General features: G+C 41.3%; 1 protein-coding gene across 2 annotated transcripts in view; it reads right to left on the bottom strand.

Moving 5' to 3' along the window:
- MON2 (MON2 homolog, regulator of endosome-to-Golgi trafficking) overlaps positions 1 to 23,906 on the bottom strand; it is a 129,468-nt gene that overhangs the window by 34,933 nt on the left and 70,629 nt on the right. For both annotated transcript variants that reach the window (XM_053255502.1, XM_053255503.1), the window contains exons 16-23: positions 19,261 to 19,365; positions 17,028 to 17,108; positions 16,876 to 16,949; positions 16,701 to 16,791; positions 15,144 to 15,245; positions 4,754 to 4,864; positions 2,737 to 2,912; positions 2,041 to 2,203 (exon numbers count right to left, since the gene is read on the bottom strand). In XM_053255502.1, coding sequence (XP_053111477.1) covers positions 2,041 to 2,203; positions 2,737 to 2,912; positions 4,754 to 4,864; positions 15,144 to 15,245; positions 16,701 to 16,791; positions 16,876 to 16,949; positions 17,028 to 17,108; positions 19,261 to 19,365 — 903 coding nt within the window. The remainder of the gene's footprint in view (positions 1 to 2,040; positions 2,204 to 2,736; positions 2,913 to 4,753; positions 4,865 to 15,143; positions 15,246 to 16,700; positions 16,792 to 16,875; positions 16,950 to 17,027; positions 17,109 to 19,260; positions 19,366 to 23,906) is intronic.

Raw genomic sequence — 23,906 nt, 5'->3', positions numbered from 1 at the left:
CCAGGTCAAACACAGGAAAGTCAGATAAAGAGGTGTCAGAGAATAGTCCAGTAAAAATAAAAGAAAACAGTCCAAATAACAATATTATCTCTCTCACAGGAACGAGGGAACATGAGCAGATCCTTCATGAGGCAGCACAAGTGGTGGACGAGAAGGAACGGAAGAGGGAGGTGCTCTACAGCTGGCTTTGTAGGCTCCAATAGCACTACACCTTAAAGGGTTGGAGAGAACCTAAACCAAGCTATAGATTCTTCCACGGGCCTCCTGCACAGGTGCAGAAGACCCCGTTGTGAGTGACCATGGATCCCCACAGAGATAAAAACCTTCGTAAGTGACATTTACAGAGCACAGAGAAGGATGGTACTCATTCTGTTGAACTAAATACTCCCAAAATTATACCAGACTCTATCCTTGTACTATTTCCCCCAGAAAGTTAAGATGATTTTATTCAGGGAGACTTTTCTAGAAGTATTGCTAAAGGAATTATTTGAACCCTGTGAAATTGGTATTTTACTGCTGCTGCTTTTAAAACATTTTAAACATACATTCATTTACTGCTTTGCTTCAATGTATGTCTTTAGGCATTTTAGAGAAACAAGCCTGATTAATACTACATATAATTTTTCTTAGCTAATCTCTGACTGTATGTTTTAACAATATTCCCTAGGAACAAAGAATTTCATCTACAAGTACCACAGAACCTACTCCTGTTTACAGGTAGTTTTCCTAATGAAGCAATAATTAAACACACATACCATAGACAGATGTGCACTACAATCTGGTCCAGCTACCTACTTTATATGATGAAATAATATTTTACATAGTACAACATAATACCCAAAGTATATAATGTTGATTTGTACCAATTGTTCAAAGGACAATCTTGCTGTTTACATGGAGTGTTTTTTGTTGTTGCAAGAAAGTCCTAGAGAGGCTGTTACTATGCTGATTTATGCAAAACTGAATTTGTTACTTAAGAGCATAATATCAAATAGAGTACTTAACTAGTTTTCCATTCTCAAGACACAAATTATCCTTCATCTTAATGGCTTACATCCTGCACAGCACAAATGCAGGCAGTCTAACCAACATGCCAACAATGCTGTGCAACAAGGCTATTGCACAACTGCACATTATAATTGGGAATAATGCAAGTAGCATCACAAGTGCAATTGCACAAGTAGTAGAGGAAGAGCCCTGTCATGAAGCACTGCAGCAGCATTTGTTAGATGCCGGCAGCGGCACAGGTGGTTCTGCCCACATTATACTGCACAGCATGTGAACCAATAAGGTATGTGGACAGGATTCTAGTCAATAGATGACAAGACTGGTGCAGGATTCTAATCAACAGGTGCGATTCAGAGAAAGTAACACTTGCTTAATCACACTGGGCAGGATCAAGACTTAGTTAGATGTGACTAAGGCCCACTGAAATAAATGGGACTTAAATTAGTCATGACTAACTTGTTCCATTGCTTTCAATGGTGCTTAGTCATTAATAACTTAATAATAAATGAGCCAGTGTGGTGTAGTGGTTAGAGTGCTGGATTAGGACCGGGGAGATCCGAGTTCAAATCCCCATTCAACCATGATACTAGCTAGGTGACTCTGGGCCAGTCACTTCTCTCTCAGCCTAACCTACGTCACAGGGTTGTCTTGAGGAGAAACCTGAAGTATGTAGTACACTGCTCTGGGCTCCTTGGAGGAAGAGTGGGATATAAATTGTAAAATAAATAAACATAAATAAAACTTAATCTAAATCCTGCCCACTGACATTAACAGAACTGATTATTTGATTCTCATTTGATTGTTGTCCCAATGTATTGATAATATTTCATAACCATTAAATATATTAGCAGTTTACACTACAGTTCCTTTGGTTTTGTACAACATACACAGAAGTTACATAGTGCTCAAAATACTCTAAGCATTTAAAATCACTTACAGGATAATCAAAAGTAAGCTTTAGTCTTTATATGAAGAACCTGAGACACTGAGAAGTAAAATATATCATAGTTAGCAATTACACTGAACACTCACCAAGAGACCAATTGAGGTTAAACTAATGTTTAGTTCTTGATTGTGAAGCCCAAAACTTCCAGCAACATCTACCACAATCTGCAGGCAAGTACATGGCATCGTTGGCAGAAAGTCAGTCACAACCAACTGAAGGCACTGGAATGCAGTCCGTATTAAAGACTCTCTGTTAACAAAATCAAAATATCTTGTTTCTAATTTTACCAAGTGATTGTGAAATATAGCAGATGATACATTCAAAATATAGACTGCAGCTGCACTCTGAGTAGCTACTTTATGTTTAGCTCCTGATCACACAGATTGCTAATTTTCACTATGCCACTAGAGGCCACTAAAAAAAACCCAAAAAACTAAGACCAAATTTGGCTGAAAGGGAAAATTAAGCTTAATATATAAGAACATTAGGTATAACATCCCAAAATCTGAGTGAAAATAGAGAGTTTTTAATTATTTTACGTACACACACACGTGCATGAACAGAGTACAGGAGAAGATTTAAAAATTTTACTTATGGGTTAACTTTTAAAAGTTATCCTGGGAATGTGCCCAAAATATCTCGATTTAGCACAATATTAGGAGCAATAAACATACATTAATATTACTCTACAGAACATGATCATGATTATCTGTAAGACACAAATGGAAGGTAGGAATTACGAGCAAGAGTGAATGCTTGCATCATAACTTCAAGAAACTCACCCCTGATCACTTCTGATTGCTCCCATGACTCCAAGTACCAAGGGCCATCCAGGCCCGAGACTATCACCCTGGCTTTGCAAAATCTGTAACACACACTCCAACTGCTTGAGCCTAATATCAGGGTGATTGATATTTGATAGCTCTTTCAAGGGGTTTAGCAGCAGTAACTGAAGCCTCTAGAAATAAAACAGCAAAACACATTAAGGAAAGTACAGACTAAAGTATCTTAATGCAAGACAAATCCTGTGGAATCAGGGACCTAATGATACTAGGGAGATGGGGATAAGAGAGGGGCAGAGGGTGAAACATGAAAATTCTACATTGCAATTGGCAACTGGCAACCCATACTGATTCAAACTTGAGGGGGAAAAGCATCAGTTGGCCATTTAGCTGAGGTAATCCTGAACTCTCATTGGAACTAGGCCAGCAGCTATCCTTTCAGAATATCACCAGTGCTGTTGTAACTCTGCAGCTGGTTTCATGTTGGCTGGATAAAGAAGAGTTAAATGGGTTAAGGGAGAAAAAGAATAAGGCAAAACTTGTAAGTGATTGCTAGGCCATTAGCTGTGTGTCTTCTGCTGTTTACTGTTATAAAATCAGAAACATGAAGGAATGCTTGCAAAATCAACATGCAACACAATTTCCACAAACTCCTACCAGCACCATTCTGCTATGAAGCCTCCTGACTATTGCCATGAAGCTATAAAATTAAATTGTCAGCTGTAGCAGAAACAGACACAACCACCCTGACACCAGGGGCGTATCTATTATAGGGCAAAGGGAAACCATTGTCTCGGGGCCCCCAGAGACATGTCTCCTCCATGCAATGCCTGCCCGAGCTCCCTTGAATATATATTTTTTAAAATTTTTAGAGGAAGGCAGTGATGGGGTTTTTTTTTTTTTTTTTTTAATTGTCTCTGGGCCCACTCCAACCTTGTTACGCCCCTGCCTAACACTTGAATGGGGAGCTGAGAAGCCATTCTGGGAGTCTCAGGTAAGTATCAGAAGGAAGCCACCGTCACAACTGGCTCCTAGATTAACCACTGGTCAGTCTTGACAAGCCATTGTAATTCAACCCACAAATATCTATACCTGTCAATTTATTCTGCAACGAAAATCTGATCAAAATGTGCAATGGACTCAATACATTCTACTGCAAGTTCACGGAAAAACAACAAGTAGTGGCCAGATGCACACACAATTCTAGAGTGATCACTTCCTGTGTCCCACCTCTAAAAAAAGTTGATTTTGAGTACTGTAGACAGCAGCAGACCATATCTTTCAAAATACCTCATAATAATATGCTCATCCTGAAAATTTTAATTATTATGGGTGTGATGACATATTGCACTGCATATCCCACAGCTTGCTGCTAGCCTCACAAAGTATTTCTTGCAAACATATTCAGTCCAACAAGTAGGCAGTTTCCTAAGTATTCTGCAGGTAGCTGGAACAGCAGCATTGCAAGCTCTCGCCTGTCCTTTTCAGGCAGCGTTTGCTGCCCGACAGCCTTTATTTCTCTTTGTCCAGCGAGGGAGAGAAAGGGAAATAGATGCGGTCAAGCAGCAAGAGCTGCCTGAAATGACAGTGGGAGAGCTCGCTTGGGCTATCTCAAGTGCCCCCTTTGCGTGTGACATCACGCGCACAGGGACATGGCCTCAAGCTCCAGAGAGACGTCACGCACACGGGATGTTGCTAGAGGGGCCACTGGGTGGGGCTGGAAGGCTGCCATTTGGCTGGCTCCGTGCATGAATAACAATGAGACATTTTTACTACCTAATGCAACAACAATACTGCTGGGAAATTCCAGGAACAACTATGTGGGATGGGAAATTCCAAAAACAGAAAACATTTCAATATATACCTACTCAGCACCTAATTAGAGAACGAACAGTGGAAAATAACATGTATTGATTCTTGTTGACAGTCAATATCAGTTAAGCTGCTATTGATTCCTACCGACTACAATTTCCAGAAAAAGATTATTTCTCCCCCCCACCCCCAAAAGCTATTTTACCTGGTTTTGAGAGAGTGGAGGATCATGGTTAAATATCAGCCCAGCTTTAATGAGAGAAGTTAAAGCCTCTGCTCCCCATTCCCTCATCCGTGAGTTTGGATGTTGGCAAACCTAAACACACACATATAGCCTCCTTTAAAAATTCATTCAAGTCATAGCATGGATTGATACAAGTTCAACATTAAGAATGGGCATTCAGTTTGTGGAGCCTTTAAAAATACTGATAGCCACAAGCTAAACTGATACCTACAAAGTGCAGTCACTGAGTTGTTACATTAGTAATAACTCCAGTTGTACATTTCCGCAAAGCACTTTACAGTTATTTTATGTGGTCTCCAAGCATAAGAAACACAAGTACATGTTTCTTATTGGACTGATTAGTCCAACAAGAGATAATGGCCAACAGAATAACAAAGTGCTGATGCAGAAATGATGCACATGCACTGCAGAGGAAGGATAAATTTTGTGTATCTACCCTTTGTTCTGAAGCGACCCCTGAATATACAGTATGTCCCCATTTCGCCCGTCTCCACTAGGATCAGCACAGCATTAGCAGCATGAGCACGGCGTTAATATGGATGCCAGTCACAAGCTTTAGCTACTTTTTATGTCTTCCTATATTCTCTGCCCAATTCCAGCAATATTCTACATGCAATAGTGAATTTACCAATGTGTAACCTGGCTCTAAAACACTCACCTAGCGTATCACAAAATCATTTCTTTGAATAGATTTCTATTGTTTCATCATGTGATCTATTTCTCTCAAACAACAAAATAATAAGATTCACATATCAGAACAGACATTAGATAAAGAAGTCAAACTTGCAGGAAAATCTTACCTTCTGATTAAAAAAAGAGGGAGAGAGAGAGAGGAAGCAGTAGGAGAAAAGGAAGAAGTGAAAAATATGAAAACTGAGATAATTCAAGAAATAAGCATTAACATCACTGAAGTTTACAACATAAAACAGTTTTGATATATAGGCCCAAGGTTACCAGAGGTTGCATGTTTTACAGTATCTCAGAACTAACATTTAAAAAAACCCCACCCTGTTTGGAACTGCTGTTCCTCAAGAGGAAAAAGAAGCCTTACTGGCTTACCAAGCTTCTAAAACTAAATCACTTTTATGCTGCATATAAATCTTAAGAAATGTGAAGAAATTCCTCTCCAAGACCCTTGTGTAAGAAAGCAATTAACTATATATATTTCTATCACCTCAAATATTAGAACATAAAATCTAACAAGCTCTACACAGCAACTTAGACCCATATTATGTATCAAGACATTTTCTTCCCCCCCCCAAAAAGATTCTAGTATGTTGAAAAAATACAGTATCTGACAGTGGATTCTAGTACATTTAAATCCAATATGGCATTATCCAGAAATACGCACATTTTGAAACTCTGTGAGTCTTTGGTCACAGATTTACATCTTCCACATTCAAATAGCACATTTTGTAGTGCAAATTCTTACATTTAGACAGTAAAAGCAAAGTTCTTCAATTTAAAATACACATTTGTTAATACAGTGAGGGAAATAAGTATTTGATCCCCTGCTGATTTTGTCTGTTTGCCCTCTGACACAGAAATGACCAGGCTATAATTGGAATGGTAGGTTTATTGTAGCTGTGAGAGACAGAATAACAACAAACAAACCCTCAAAAGCCCGGTGCCCAAAAGTCAGCGATAGATTTGCATTGTAGTGAGGGAAATAAGTATTCGATCGTCTTAGTACTTGGTGGCAAAACCCTTGTTGGCAATCACAGAGGTCAGACGTTTCCTGTAGTTGGCCACCAGGTTTGCACACAACCCAGGAGGGATGTTGCCCCACTCCTCTTTGCAGATCCTCTCCAAGTCAGAAAGCTTTCGAGGCTGATGTTTGGCAACCCAAACCTTCAGCTCCCTCCACAGATTTTCTATGGGATTAAGGTCTGGAGACTGGCTGGGCCACTCCAGGACCTTCATGTGCTTCTTCTTGAGCCACTCCTTTGTTGCCTTGGCTGTGTGTTTTGGGTCACTGTCCTGCTGGAATACCCATCCACGACCCATTCTCAATGCCCTGGCTGAGGGAAGGAGGTGCTCACCCAAGATCTGACGGTACATGGTCCCGTCCATCGTCCCTTCGATGCGGTGAAGGTGTCCTGTCCCCTTAGCAGAAAAACACCCCCAAGCATAATGTGTCCACCTCCATGTTTGACAGTGGGGATGGTGTTCTTGGGCTCATAGGCAGCATTCCTCCTCCTCCACACACGGCGAGTTGAGTTGATGCCAAAGAGCTCAATTTTGGTCTCATCTGACCACAACACTTTCGCCCAGTTCTCCTCTGGATCATTCAGATGTGCATTGGCAAACTGCAGACGGGCCTGTACATGTGCTGCCTTGAGCAGGGGGACCTTGCAGGCACTGCAAGATTTCAGTCCTTCACGGCGTAGTGTGTTACCAATTGTTTTCTTGGTGACTATGGTTCCAGCTGCCCTGAGATCATTGACAAGTTCCCCCCATGTAGTTCTGGGCTGCTTTGTCACCGTTCTCATGATCATTGCAACTCCACAAGGTGAGATCTTGCATGGAGCCCCAGACCGAGGGAGATTGACAGTTATTTTGTGTTTCTTCCATTTGCGAGTTATCGTGCCAACTGTAGTCACCTTCTCACCAAGCTGGCGATAGCCTTGTCGCCCAGTCCAGCCTTGTGCAGGTCTACAACCTTGTCCCTGACATCCTTCGACAGCTCTTTGGTCTTGGGCATGGTGGTGAGTTTGGAAACGGAGTGATTGCTTGCTTCTATGGACAGGTGTCTTTTATACAGGTACTGTAACAAGCTGGGATTAGGAGCACTCCCTTACAGAGGGTGTTCCTCATCTCAGCTCGTTACCTGCATATAGTGAAAAGACGCCTGGGAGCCTGAAATCTTGCTGGTTGATAGGGGATCGAATACTTATTTCCTTCACTACAATGCAAATCCATCGCTGACTTTTGGGCACTGGGCTTTTGAGGGTTTGTTTGTTGTTATTCTGTCTCTCACAGCTACAATAAACCTACCATTCCAATTATAGCCTGGTCATTTCTGTGTCAGAGGGCAAACGGACAAAATCAGCAGGGGATCAAATACTTATTTCCCTTAGTGTACAAGTTTATAGAAGGCTGAAAGAATGCATTGTTACACAGTGTTCTGCTAACACAGCAGTGAAATTTTAGGTGGTAATATAATAACCAAGTCAAGTTAACAGCCTACACATTTAGGACTGTAAAATTCCTAGGCACCAGGCTGTTTCATCTACTGTAATTTTAAAATCATAATAATGATCCTCGCAATGGCAAATCATTCCCATAGGTATAAATGAAAAGGGATTATACATGAATCTGCTCATCAGTCAGATGCACAACTGCCATATATTTAGAAGCAGTTTAATACACAAATATCCAACTCAGAATTAGACAGATAATTTCTTTCACGGATGTGCACGAATCACAGTTCGTGCACTGATTCGAAAGGTGAGGTGGGGAACCTTTACGAGCGAGGAGAGCAGGTCTGTAACTACTCCTCTACCTCCAGCACCCCTCAGGTGGTGGCACACGAGGGATGTTGGGCAGCACAACACTGTAATTTCCTGCTGCAGCAAGTGGCAGAGGAACCTGCTCTTGTTCTTAAAGGTTCCCCACCTCACCCTTCAACTCAGTGCACGAATCGTGATTCATGCACACCCCTAATTTCCTTCCACGTGATGGCTATACAGTATCTTGCTAAGTGAACTACTAAAACAAAGACTATGAATTACAATGTAGAGAGTGGTCCACTGCACTTTCCAAGGACTGCCTTCAGACATACTGCTACTGCATAAAAGCTAGTTCTCCCTGGTGCAGTCCCATGCAACTGTAATCTGCACAGGACAGGATGGGAAGGTCTTTCTGACCCTATCCATCATTCCATTAAGAGGGAGGGCAATGATCAGTTGGGTATTCGCACATATAGGGCATCTACATGGATTTGTACCAGCAAGCAGCAACTTCCACAAACTTGTGACTGAGAGATCCTGAGAGAGTTCAGTACTTGGTTCATCACTATGAAAAAGAAAGTGACTGATTTAATAGTGATAACTAAGTAACTGTTCACTGCCTTGTCAGCACTTTTGTATGCATGCTCCCATTACAAGCAACGGTATTACTGACACAAGAAACTCCTGGGGTTGGAAATAAACTGGGACAGGGATTGGTTGCTAGTAAGAGCGGTCTTCTGGGTACAATTGAAGGTGTTTCATGTTTTATTACTGAGGAAATACAAACAGGTTGCTTACTTGTAACAGGTGATCTTTTGGTGATCCATGTTCATTCACAAAATGAGTTCTGCGCCTGGGCAGTAACCCCCACAGAAGAATCCTTCAGCTCCTCAAGGCACTTTTGACCCTGCCCATTGCACACAAGGCACATCTGTTATTTCTGATGGCTAGAGTGCCTATTGCTTAGATCGACTGTGAGGGTTGATAAAAAGTGGATAGATGAGGACAAGTAAGTGATTATTATTGTGGACGCATCCTAGCAGCAGGGCAGGCTGGGTGGGTCTTGTGAATGAACATGGATCATCAAAAGATCACCAGTTACATGTATCTTTATCTTTAAGGTGATTCATGTTCCCCCCACAAAATGGGTGATTGGTGAGCTCATCTGAACAGTGGCAGGTTCTAGGCTGTAGTTACAGAACCTTCATTTGAACTGTCCAACCAAAATTGGTCACTGTTGTTGAGCGGATGACCACAGCATAATGTCTTACAAAAGGGAGGTCCGAAGACCATGTTGCTGCTTTGCAAATGTCCATAATACTTATTCCAGAAATATAAGCTACTGATGTAGTTATTGCTCTCATAGAGTGTTCCTTCACTCTGGAAGCTTAACCTTGCACACACAGGCCTAATAACGACAAGACACGTGTAATTGGATGAACTAGGGCCACTTTTATTAAATTAAATTACAATAACTGGCAATGAGAAATTACAATTAGAGGGTACCCCCTCTGTGGATCAACCTCATAAGGAGGACTGCCCACAACAGGGTGAAAGACCGGGTGTTGATTCAGCCTGGCGCCAAGTCCAGACATCATCAGAACTGCGAGGCTTTAACCCTGTTGAGAGGAGGCCAACCAGCCCTACTCCACCCAGGCTGCAAAACTAAGTGGTGGGCGTCAGCCAGTAGGGGCGGATCTCAGGGGCAAGTAGGGGCGGATCTCAGCCCAAGGGCTGCAAAACCTGCAAGGGCTGTTCTTCAGCTTGCCTACTCACCTTAAATGATCCTCCAGTCAAACAACAAATAAGACAACCCGCCTCAACCCATACTCGCCTGCAGAGTGACCAAACAATCAATGAGGACAACCCTACGAATAGTCAGTGAGAAGTAGGTGGGGGAAAAGGCCATGCCAAAGGTGTGACCCAAAAAATTCCTACTTGGCCTCAAAAGGAGACTGAATAACCCTCACTGAAATGGGATGGGGTGGGTGGGTGCTTTGCCCCCAGAGCGACTAAGGGAGATGCAAAGGGAGATGCACACACTAACTGGCTGGCCCGAAACACATGCCAAGGGAGCCAAAATGGTGACCCCATGCCTGTCTCAAGGGCTGGGTGCACCCCCCCCCCGCATGCACTACCCAGACGCAGTGGTGAGGAGTGGTTTTCTGTATGTTGTAGCAAATCAAAATTACTGTAACTAGTCAGTATGAAAGTTTGTCTGGAGTTGGGTTGTCCTTTTTCTTTCCCTTAAAGGAGACTAATAGTCTATTGATACTTTCCCAAAGCTTTTTGTTCTTTCCATATAATACAGAATAGATCTTCTGACGTCCATGGAGTGCACTGACTTCTCCAGAGGAGTAGATAAAAGAAGGTAAGACTATGTCTTGGTTTACGTGAAACTCCCAAACTATCCTAGGTTTAAAGGTTGGATCTGTTCTCATAACTACTTTGTCTGGAAAGAATTTTGTGTAAGGGGAGTCAATCCTAAGAGCTGATAGTTTGCTGACTCTTCTTGCTGATGTCATGAAAGCAGTCTTTGGGAAGAGTAATTTAAGTGAAGTAGAGCCTAGAGGTTCAAAGGGAGGCTCGGTTAGTGTAGAAAGGGCCAACAAAAAACTCCAGAGTTCTATGGCTCTAACTGGGGAAAATAAGTTATTGATCCCTTTCAAGAAACCTTTTGAATCAGGATGAGAGAAAACAGACCATGCATCCCACCCCGGATTTCTTGCCAAGAGTGCAGCCATACGGACTTTAATGGAGACATTTGATAGGCCAGAGTTCTTTAGTTAAGTATAAAGGAATCTGTTGGATAGAAGCGTTGCAGGGATCAAATCTTTTAGTCACCACATAGTGTGTGGATATCTTCCATTTGCATGTATAATTACATCTTCTTGATTCCTTCCTTTTGTTTAGGAGGATGTCATCTAAAAGCTGAGCTTCAATGCTGTCAGGTTCAGCACTTGGAGGTTGTGGTGGAAGACATGATCCCCTCCTAGGGATGTGCAGGAACCGGGCCTTTTACGGGCCTCCGAACCGGTTCAAACCTTGGCCGGCTTGAAGGTGCGGTGGCAGGGTGTGTGTGTGTGGCTTTAAGGGCAGGGGAGGATGCACTTACCCTCACCTGGCCACGTTTCCCCCCCAGCACTTGATTCCCTAAAAACCTGTCGGGGTGGCAGTGTACCTCCCTGCCACCCCGTCCTGACGTCTGGATATGACCAGAAGTACTATCTGCGCATGGCGCATGCAGAAAACACAGCAGGGGAGTAAGTGCATCCTCCCCAGCCCTTAAAGCTATCCCTTCCACCATCGAACTGGCCCCCGCCAGTTCTGTGCACATCCCTACCCCCTCCCTGGGACAATAGATTCTGATTGGGAGGAAGATGGTAGTGTTCTCCCTGTGACAAGGAGAGCAGAATAGGAAACCATGGTTGTCTGGGCCACCAAGGTGTAAGAAGAATGCATGGTGTGTCCTCCTGAAGGCTCTTGCTCAGTTTTTTGGATAACAGGGAGGAAAGGTATGGAGGAAAATGGAAATACGAGGTTTTGCCTCCATGGCATTTGGAAGGCATCTGACGAGTCTTTTCTCAGGCCTGCTCTGGAGCAGTAAAGTCTGAATTTCTTGTTGTTTTGTGTTGCAAATTCTATTGTCTCCCTTTCCAGCAAAGATTATCCTCTTCTTGTAGCATAGGAGTTGGGTGGGTGTATTTTATCCCTGAAAAAAACAGGGAGGATGGTGAACTCTGTGACATATCCTGTTATAATTCCCAACACCTATGCATCTGATGTTATGCAATGCCATGTGTTGGAAAAGTGGGTGAACCAGATGTCTGAAGAGATTTCTAAACAAGTGAGGCAGTTGACTAAGTTGTTTTGTCTGATCTTGCTGTTTCATTCTTTGTTGTTGTTTTTGACCATAGGGCTTTTAAAGATTATATCTGAAAGATCTTCTGTAGTCTCTATGATCAGACTGCTTGTATTGAAATTTTTGTCTAGTGTAATATTTGAATTTCTGGGAGTAGGAATGTTGGGATGGAGTAGAAATAAATGTCTTGATTTACTTCCTCATTTTCTCCATGGTTTTATCAATCTGTGAGCTGAAGAGACACTCCCCATCAAATGGCAAATTTTTGACCCTGTCCTTCATATCGTGATGAAAGGAGGTTGATCTAAGCCACACATGTTGTCTTAGGAACACTACACCTGCAATGGAATGAAGCTCCATTTCCGTTAGGGGTTTAGATGTGCTCAAGTGTTGTCTTGTGATGCCAGCTGGCTTGGCTATCACAGCTTTACATTTATCCTGAACACCTTCTGAAACATCTTTTAAATCATCTTTGAAATTATCCCAAATAGAATAATGGTATTTGGCCATACAATTGGCTATCTTAATATACATACATGATGCTGAACACAACCTATGGCCCATGGCGTCCAATTTCCTGCCCTCCTTGTCTACCAGGGCTAAATCCCCCGCCCGCCCACCCCAATTTACTGCCCATGGCAAGATGCACCACCAAGGAGTTTGGTGGTGGATTCTTGAAAAGAAGAAGGGGATGAGTCTTCCTAAATACTGTAGAAGCTTTTCTAATCTTTTTGAAGTCGAGATAGAGGTTAATTGAGTCTCCCAAGCCAATTTAGCAGTTTGTAAGAACCAGCAACATAGGTAGCAATGCCGGCTGTGCAGAAGAAAAACAGGACATGAAGTCATAGATTGGCTCTTTCACCTTTTGGGTTGGAACTTACATTTCCAAACCCACAATTTTAGCCATTTCTGCCACTTGGAAATAGTAAGATTTTGTTTTTCCCCCACAGGTGAGTTAGATGGCTGGTGACATTTTCATCTGGTGACAGATCTGAGGAAGTTTCTGTTTGGGTAGAACCCTCATCAAAATCTGTGAATGAATCATAAGCATTATCTGAATTTTTCTTTTTCTTATCAGGGGATTTTCCCAAGGTGATGGAAAGTGATGGATGATTTCCATGTCAGGGCTTTTACAGTGAGTTTGAGAAGTTTCTTTCACATGATGTTGCGGTTGAGCTGGTACTGAAGGTCTTTTAAAATAAGGGTCCCTGTTTGGGCTTTTTGGTTGTCTAGCATCTTTCAGGTGATCACTTTTTTCAGGGTTTCTTCTTAATTTCCTGGATTTCTACAATCTGTATTCATTGAAGTCATAAGGGAGTCTAGATGATGGAAAACAATAGGGATACCTGAACTGTCTAAAGTCACATACATAGCCAGGGTCTAGTCCCCCCCCCCCCCCCGGTGAACTCCATTAATCCATTGGGTGTCACATGGACGAAGAGGTTGGGATTGAATAGTGGTATCTCTGTCTCCAATGAAAGGCTGGTGTATATGAGGAAGAGGACACAGGTGTCATTCTAGCTGGAGATGCTGAAGGAGTTTGCTTCCATTTCTTCATCACCATCTAAACCGTGCACTGAGAAACCTCTGAAGGTGGATCCAGATGGGGTGGATTGTTTGGAATCCATCAATGACTCCAAGATTTTTGAAGCAGTCTTATCTAGTACAGGTACAGCTGGGGAGGCTTCTTGAGAAGATTGTCCTTTTTCACTCCAATTAGAACTTTTATCCTGGTCAGAATTGGTTGGGAAATTCTGGAGAAAAATCCACAATGATAGGCGAAGCATCATAATGCGCAGTGCCTGCAACAATCCCATTGTGGGGTTTGCCTGTGCCTTCAGAATTGAAGATGAACTTGGGACAAGGATAATAGACATTGGTGCCAATGTCAATTTTCCTTAGCCCATTGTCATGTCATAGCCTGTGTGGTAGTCATTTTCGAAGATGTGGAATGAAAACTGCCCCTTGATGTTGGGTTGGGTGTCGATGTCAAGATACATCCGTGGTTCAGCCCTGAGCAGTTACGAGAATTATCCCTCTGGTGCTCTCATTTTTTTACCATGCTGGTGATGCCTGTCTTTGCTGACATCAGACCTTTTAAACACTGACACCGAGTGCTCTTTCTCTGAGTGGTGGGTCTGAGAATCTCCCCTTGGTGAACACTCTGCTGTCGACTTCAGTCCCGAGGGTTGACTACTGACCAACACTGAGTGTGTCATAATCGAAGGGAGCAGTTACCGTGGCATCAGTGTTGGAGGTCTTAATGGATTTTCATATAAAGCCATTCTAAGTTGGAGTTCCCAGCTTTTTCTTGTTTATTTCGAGAATGACAAAGAAATCTTGCAGGCTCTAACATTATGATGTTCACCCAAACAAATTAAACCCCAATCATACCTATCTGAGGAGGGAAGAGTCACTGTACAAGAAGTATATGTTTAAAACTTTTTTAAAAAACCGTAATTAGTACCAGTTCTAATCACAATACAAAAGAGAAATATTAAAACTGAGTCCAAAAGCCAAGGTAAAAGTATATTGATAATTTCTCACAGGAACAGAATTCAATCAAGGAGCGAATCCTTCTCTAGGTGAACATTGCAGCAGTCGAGAAGGAACTGAGTAACTGGCGCGCTAACCGCCGAAAATAAGAGACGTGCCTTGTGTGCAGTGTGCGGAGACAAGAGTATTCATCTGCAGCGGTTACTGTGCAGGCACAGAATCCATTTTGTGAGGAAATATGGATCACCTTAAAAACTGGACTTTCTGTTGCTGTTTCAGAGACTGGTTGAGAGCACAGTCTTGCATGTTTGTGTCTATAGAAGATCAAGTCAAACATTTTGCTTTATATCAGGCCACATGGACAAAGAGAGCATGTTTAAATTTAGTTTAAGTTTAACACAATAGCCTAGAAAAACAAAAAGCTGAAACTAAAAACAATGTAATTTTGCTTTCAGGATGATCTTATATCTTGCTACAACAGAGAGAAAAATATTGGGGTTTTCAAAACACAAAGACCAATATAGAAAATAAGAGTAGTTACCTCTAAGAGATGACCAGTCAGTGGTCTCCATAAAATTTCAATCCTATGCATATTAACTAGTCCCGTTTCCAGCAATTTAGCAACAGCAAACAGTGATGGCTCCTAAGCACAAATTGAATTTTTTAAAAAAGACATGTGGCTTAATAGCATATGCATTTGTGCTGTTCTAGTCTTCCTAATCTTCAGACTTAATACTTTTATAAAACATTCCACCTTCTTACCCCAGCTCTTTCCCAAATGAAAGCAGGATAACATTTTTATTTATTATACTCTGCATGTGAAACAGTAATCTCAAAGGTTCAAAGTCTTATTGAGTTGCCCCCAGATCAACCCAACATGTAAACTGCTTGGGCTGATTATCACAATGTGCACAAAATAATAAACACATGCTAAAGAATGACTGTGGCTAGGTGGCTGCATTTTTCTTAAATAAAAGGGAAGTAGAAGTAAACTCAACAATCTGCCTACTAATCACAACACAAAATCAGACTCAAAGTCCCTAAACTGGACCAATTAGAAGCCAGCCTCCTCCTGGGTTAAAATTTCAAAAAATGATCCTAGACCACAGGATGCAACAGACTGGTCTGCCTGTTATAATTGTCACATGAAGGCCACATTAAACAGTTCCACTTAGCAGCTAATGCCATATGATATGCCATTTTTATAAGCAATTATATACAGTTTTTTTCCATGTCATTGCTAATACCTCCCCTCAGACTGTACTTTTCTATTGATTGAATTTGTAAGCAAATATCAGTTACTGTGAAAAGAGCCAATGCATGAAGAAATTTGGTTTTCACATCTTATCTATGCCACACTAGTCCTATTTAGCACTTTCCTCTTCATCAGAGTACTTGCAGGTTCTAAGAATTATTATAAATTCAATTCACGTATCTACACATATTTTTGAACTCCTGGTCTATAACAGAATCATTCAGACGCTCACTGCTGGGACTAAATAAATGTTAAGTAGTGATGATAGGCGGATCCCCCAGCTGCAGTAGGAGATAGAAAGCTAACATCTTAATCCTGTGTATGCGTATTGAGAAGTAACTTATACTAAATTCAATGGGATTCAATTCATAGGACTGTAGTCTTAGATCACACTTTTGCTAAGCACAGATATAAAAATTTCTACTCCTTTCCCATAAAAATTCCCAGTTCAAAAATAAATTTTGGCTTTAATAATTAAAATGTACTTCTTGAAATGATCAATAAAGCAACTTGGCATCTTATTTATTATACCTTGTTAAAACAGTGAATTTTTGGGCTTGTTAGTTCTTATGTTAAGATTTCTAAATGAAGTTCCACCTGAATTTAATACTTGTATTTCAACTCAAGACCTGAACAATTCTATTGGCATATCTTCCTAAAAAGCTCATAAATTATCACGTTTTATGAAATATTATACTTTACTGGTATAATCATCAACACAACTCATTCAATTTTTCCTGCCACTGCAAATCATATGACTGGGCTGCAAGGACTTAAAAACTAAAGTCAGGAGTTATTAATGTACAACACATTTTGCGAGAAGCAGAATGAGGCATTTCATACCTTATTAGTGCCATAGGCCATATCCATGGCTTCCAGAGACAAGGAGCAGAGAGCATTTATTAAATGATGTAATGAAACATCATCTAGATACCTGGGGAGAAAAAAATCTGTTATTAAAACTACTGCAAAAGTGGCTAAAGAACAAACATTTAGATTGAAAAGTTGTTTATCTTACTGTGAGCTTTCAAATAGTCTTGAAAGTATGTTGGAAATAACTGGTAAATCAGTCATAACAGCTGTAGTTAGAACCTAAAAGAGACAATTTTATTCCATAAGAATATGCCAATACACAATTTTAAGAACTCAAGTTTTAAAAAACCAGCTTACTGTGCTAGGTCCTTCTACAGCTCTTCCAGGCTTTAAAGCACCTCCAACACCAGGTTTTAAGCCAAGAATCCATACGAGGTGCTGAAATGCAAAACAATTTTTTCCTTAAGTTCAAGTATCTTTGAGCATAGGAACATAGGAAGCTGCCTTTTACTAAGGCAGACCATTGGTCCATCCAGCTCAGTATTGTCTACATAGACTATTATTTATTTATTACGTTTATAAACCACCCCATCCAGAGGCTCTGGGTGGTATACAACTTTTTAAAAAGACATAAAACCAACAATTCAAACCCAATGCTAAAAAAAAATTCAAAAATGATTAAAACCATTTAAAAACAATTAAAATACTTTAAAAAAACAACAACACTTTACAAGCCTTGGAAGGCCAGGCCAAACAAATAGGTTTTTAGGGCTCTCTTAAAGGCCGACAGCAAGCCTAAACTAGCAGTGGTTTCTCCAAGGTTACAGGCAGGAGTGTCTCAGTCCTATCTGGAGATGCCAGGGAGGGAACTTGGAACCTTTCACATGCAAGCATGCAAGGTGCTCTTCCCAGAGAGACCCCATCCCCTGAGGGGAATATCTTACAGTGCTCATATATAGTCTCCCATTCAAATTCAAGCCAGGGCAGACTAGGCTTAGCAAAGGGACAATTAATGCTTGTTACCACAAGACCAGCTTGCCTCTCCTAGACAGTGCAAGGCAATATTTTATTTCTTTTTTTAAAATAATGTTTCAGGTTTGCCCTTCTGTGATAATGATTTTTGTTTTTAAGAACTTCATATAGGCCACTCCAGCTGTTCTGTGAATGCATTTAAGCATGGTTGTGCACAAGACTACAGAAACTGGCATATATTAAATACAAGTTGTTCTAGTAAGAACTAATCAGCCTATTTTCCTTTCACTGTCTCTACATATGGACCAAATTTGGTGTAAATTGAAGTCCACAAGTTATATCTCCTGCGCCTCAAATGTTTATGTGTCCGCCATCTTGGATCGGGGTGGATGTCATCATTACAAACTTCACCATTGACAAACTTCACCCTGTGTGTCATTCTCTACAGCTGTTCCAAATTTGATTTAAATCAGTTAGACAGTCCTCAAGTTAGTGCACTTGCGCCTCCAAAGTTTATGCGTCCATCATCTTGAATTGAGGATGACATCATCACAATCTTCGCTATTGAGGTGTCCCTATATGTCCCTACAGCTGCAGGATGACATCATCACAATCTTCGCTATTGAGGTGTCCCTATATGCCCCTATGTGTCCCTACAGCTGCAGCAAATTTGGTTCAAATTGGTTAAGTGGTTCACAAATTAGCCCACTTGCACCTCAAAAGTTTGTGTGTCTGCCATATTGAATTGGCGTAGATGTCATCACCACAAGCTATGCCATTGAGGTGTCCATGCGTGTCACTCACTGCAACTGTACCCAATTCGGTTCAAATAGCTTAGGCACTCCACAAATTAGCCCGCTTGCACCTCAGAAGTTCATGCGGCCTCCATCTTGGATTGGAGTGTATGACATCACACACCACACCCTTTGGGCATCCCTATGTGTCCTTACATCTGTAGCAAATATGGTTCTAATCAGTTAGGCGGTTCACAGGTTTGCCCACTTGCACCTCAAAAGTTTACACATCCGCCATACTGGATTGGGGTGGATGACATCATCACAAACTATGCCGCTGAGGTGTCCCTATGTGTCACTCACCGCAACTGTACCAAATTTTGTTTAAATTGGTTAGATAGTCCACAAATTGTTTCGCTTGTGCCTCAGATGTTCACGCAGCCACCACCTTGAATTGGAGTGGATGACATCATCATACACCACATCCTTTGGGCATCCCTATCTGTCCCTACATCTGTAGCAAATTTGGTTCAAATCGGTTAGGCAGTTCACAAGTTAGCCCACTTGCGCCTCAAAAGTTTACACGTCTGCCATCTTGGATTGGGGTGGATGACACAATCACAAACTACACTGTTGAGGTGTCTCTATGTGTCTCTACAACTGTACCCAATTTGGGTACATATTGGTCCAGGCATTGTGAAGTTGATGCGGGAGAACACACGGATACACACGCAGAATGCCGGGTGATTACATAAGCCTACTGGAAAGTTAATAACAGTTTGAGAAATACAAGAAATGTCAAATATATTTCTACCATGAGAGAAGATTGCTAAGCTGTCAAATTATGTGTACTGGTGTACAATAAAACTTTATCTATTACTCACCTGTAGAGTAGCCAAGACAAGTTGCCATGATGTACCAAGAACAGCTCCATGACAATGAGCCAAGCTAAGTAATGTCCTCATGCACTGTATATTCTTAGAAGTGAGCTAAGAGAATATTTAAACAATGAGTGTTTTTGAACAAGGGGAAACAATAAACCTAAGTCCAAAGCACATTTGATTAAAACACAGTAACTGGTATAGTCCTGAATCAATATAGCACAGACATGGCCACATAATTTTAATTCATTCCGATCTATTATTTCAGTGATCAAAAGTTATCAATTATAGAATACCAGGGCTGAAATGATCCTACCATTTCAGAATGAAATCTGTTCTTCAAGTAAGAATGGGGCAGCAAAGGAAGGGAGACTATAAAAATAAACACATGCCAGGATCCAGAGGATTATTTTAGGTTTGCTGAAAAATAACTTGCATATATTATCACCCAGGAAAATGTCTGGCTTTAAAAAAACAACAACAACTGGCCTGCATGCCATATTACAACGCTAAGTTTTAAAGTTTACCACACAATTGACTGCAATATTATAGATTGCTTCTACACAAAAGCAGAAAAACAGTAAGAAGGACTGAAACTAGTACTTGTGTGAATAGAAACTGCTTGTGCAAGGGTAAGAAGAGTTATCTTAGCTGATCTTCCTTCCCTCTGCAGCTTACTGTGCCCCTTGAAAGACTGTCTTTGAGGGCTGGGGGACTCAAGGACATATTTTCGCAGGCTGCAAAGGCAAGGGGGCATTCGTGAAAACATCAGGTTGCTTACCTGTAACTCAAGTTCTTCTGGTGGTCATCTGTCCATTCACACAGATAAGCTTTGTGCTTACATGAAGTGTGGTTCAAGAACCTTCAGAGTTCTTCACCTCAAAGCTGTGGCTCCTCTCCTGTTTCCCTAGGCCACTTGCTTCACACCCTCCTCAATTCTGGAGCCTGCTGCTTCACAGTTCTGCAGCAGGAACGATGGGCAGGTGTATGAATGGACAGATGACCACCAGAAGAACCCCAGTTACAGGTAAGCAACCTGATGTTCTTCTGAGTGGTCTCTGCCCATCACACAGATGGATGCATTGCAAGCTCTTCTCATCACTGGAGAAGGGAAGCAGAGCCTGAGAACCCAGAGAGGGAGATGTACAGCCACAATCCATCAACCGAACAAAGACTGCAAGACATACCTCCGAAAGGCTGAGTCCCTCCTTGCTCTGACATGTAGAGCATAGTGTCTTATGAAAGCCCACAATGCAACTTGACAAATTATTCCAGATCTAATCCCCGATCAAAAGCTGTAGATGCTGCGACTACCCTGGTTGAGTGGGCCTTGAATGTAGTTGGGGGTGGGGGTGGCCCTAGGCCCACTAATTGATAAGCCAACTTGATAGTCTGTACTATCCATGTGGAGATCAGCTGCAGCGATACTTGTTGGCCTTTGCAAAGCTCCCCATAGGTTACAAATATGGCAGGTGATTGTCTGAATGAAGACATGTGCTGAATGTAGAACACTAGGGTCCTCCTTAGGTCCAGGGTGTGGTCATTAGAGGTAGGACTGGGGAAAAACACCAGATTAGCTGAGATCTATGAAAAGTTGAGACAACTTTTGATAGGAACAAAATGTCTGGTCTGAGTGTGACTACCTCCTTTTGGGAAACTAAGTAAGGAAGGTCACAGTGCAGTACTCACAGATAATAAAAGAAAATAAGGAGAGAAATAAAGAAATTTGTTTTACAGATTAACAGATGAAAGGTTCTCTACACTGAGACGGTCTTTCTCCAGCAGACCAAGAAGAACTGAGAATGGTGTGGAGTACATGACCTAGGGAGACAGGGGAGGATCCACTGCATTGAAGTGGAGAGAAAAGCTTGGAAGGTTCCCAAACTGCTCTTCAAGTAAGCGTGAAGCCCATCCGTATGATGGACAAGAGACCACTCAGAAGAATCACACACCCCTCCTTGCATGAGCAGAACTCTTGCTATTCATTCACATAGCCTTTCCTCAACATGGTCCCATTGACTTCAATGAATGCAGAATCACTGCTACTGAGCAAACATTGTGTAATCCACATACACATAAATTTGAAGTGCATTTGTTTTTAAATGTGGATATTATGGATTTTTTGCCTGGGGACAAACTTTTAAAACAAAGACTCCTTTGAAAAGAGCTTTTTCACTGGTTGGTAGGTTCATAAAGGATATCGGTGTTCATGTCAATCAGTAATCTGGTGGGGGGTGGGAGGCATTTGTATTTATATCTTGTAAATTAGAAAGGATGCACTTTAAGCTTGCATCAAAAACTCATTATCTAAGCTCTCTGTGTGGCCAGCATAAAGATTCATTTTTGTTTAGATATATCCTACTATATTTATCACACTAATAATAAAAAAGTATCCCAAATGTATTAGAACAAAAGGAGCAACCCTGGTCTCAATTCCGTTAGATGAAGAATTATGTTCTCAAAAGGAGCCCCTGGTGGCGCAGTGGTAAAACTGCCGCCCTGTAACCAGAAGGTTGCAAGTTAGATCCTGACCAAGGGCTCAAGGTTGACTCAGCCTTCCATCCTTCCGAGGTCGGTAAAATGAGTACCCAGAATGTTGGGAGGCAATATGCTAAATCATTGTAAACCGCTTAGAGAGCTTCCAGCTATAGAGCGGTATATAAATGTAAGTGCTATTGCTATTGCTATGTTGAAGCTAAGTTACATATCTACAACTCAAGTACAGCATGGTATTGTGGTTTCATTTTTCCTTCTTCATTATTGTAGGATATTAAGATTCACAGTAACATACAAAAGATGATACCAAAGCAACACATGGAAAAGGAAGCCTCATGTAATACACAATTAGTGATCATATACACCAACATGCAAGACACAGAGAAAGGGAAGGAAAAGGAAAGAAGGAACAGTAACCCAGTCCACAATGAATCATAGTTGTACAATTTAGAAGGCGGTTCTTCAAGTTAGAGAAAGCCCATTGCCAAGTTTCTCCTAAAGCAGAGAAAGGAAGAAGCCAAGAGGCTGTTACTTACCTCAGGAAACTCTCAAAAGCAGATAGAAAAGTAGCAGAACTAGGCTCACATAAAAGAGGGGAGACTGTGCTCTGTTCAATGAACACAGGAAGACTAGTCTTCCCACAAGACTAGTAGTAGTATTCAAACTTACTAGTAGTATGGATCAAGAGAAATATGTATTTGAGGGAAGGTTTTGCTTCTTTACTCCATGCATGTGGAAGCCAACCCAATAAACTATTCCCAGGGCAAGAAGCCCAGTTTCTCAAAAACTGTGCCTACATTTTTCCAACAAAAAAGCCCCAATGGGAAAAAGCCTCATGATGGGAATAAGACTGGCACCTGGCTGCCAATCGCTCATCTGAAATGGCCAGCTTTCTGCTGGCAGGATACCTGAAGAACTGGGCGAGTAGATGGGGTCCCCCTTCTTTGCATGCAGAAATTTGAAGGGAGAGCAAGGGAAGGAAGCTGGTGCGAAATTTGCTTCTGCTGGGTGGCTGTTCCTCTTAGTAGATTGGTGAAAAAGGAAAACTAAAGGGGAAAACATGGATCAGCAGCTAGACAAAAACGGTATACAGGAGAAAAAGCAGCAGACACACATGCAAGTTTTGTTCATAAGCCAGACCCACAATCTCTCTATAAAGCACTAATTCCAACATCAGGTCCCATCCTAGCATAGCCATGAAACAGACCCTAGGACAGCACTGGGTTGAGCAAACAGGACCAGTCTTGATTCTTACAGGCTGAAGAGCGTGAGCCCCACCCTAAGGGTACTGGAAATAGTATCTCCTGCTTTCCCCTGTAAATGGCTACCATTCAAATAAAAAGCTGCACTTGGGACAAATTTGAACATGACTGCAGTTTGGATTTGGGGCATATTTTCTTTTATGCCTTGAGAAGGGTTAATAATGTATGTCATATATCAACAGGGTGGGGGAAATAGAAATATTTTGGTGATCTGTGACAAAGGAAAGTGGTGTTCTTGGTTCAAATATGTTCCATCGATGCAGATGGAGAGGGAATTCAATCTGAAATGTGTTCTGTCGATGCAGAGGAAAAGCTTGAGGAGCAATTACTTTAAGTTTTTTTTTTGTGGGAGCAGAGAGACATTTTGGGGTGGGGCATGATATACTCTATGCATATTTTCATAGCACACAGCCCAAGATTTGCATCTGTAATACCCAACCAGGTTTGTACATTACAATACATAATATAATACATTAAACATGTATTGTTGTTTAATTTTAATCATTACTAATTAATTAATGTACTAAATAAAAATAAATAATAATATAAATATATTTTGTATGGGGCTCTCAAAATAAACTTTTTTTCATGAAAACATGATCAGAGGAGCTCTTTCTATCCCATGTTAAGCTGGTTTTGTCAGAGAGAGAGAATCCTTGTTTCTTCTTTAGGAAGCAAAAAGAGAGAATCAAGATATCTCCACATTACTTTAGAGAACATAAAAACATGTGGAAACCAGGTTTTGAGAAGTGGGCAAATTGTAGCAAGATTTTTTTAGAAGTGGGCGTATTGTATAGGAAATCAGGGTTTGAGAAGTGGGAGAATTGCAAGTCACCTACACTTGAATAACTCCCATGTAATGTCACTTATTTGTAGGAATGCAACCTTTAC

Source organism: Hemicordylus capensis, chromosome 5 (genome assembly GCF_027244095.1).
Source record: "Hemicordylus capensis ecotype Gifberg chromosome 5, rHemCap1.1.pri, whole genome shotgun sequence".
Taxonomy (NCBI): domain Eukaryota; kingdom Metazoa; phylum Chordata; class Lepidosauria; order Squamata; family Cordylidae; genus Hemicordylus; species Hemicordylus capensis.
Note: the sequence above shows the minus strand (reverse complement) of the source record. Positions and strands in the feature narration are given on the sequence as shown.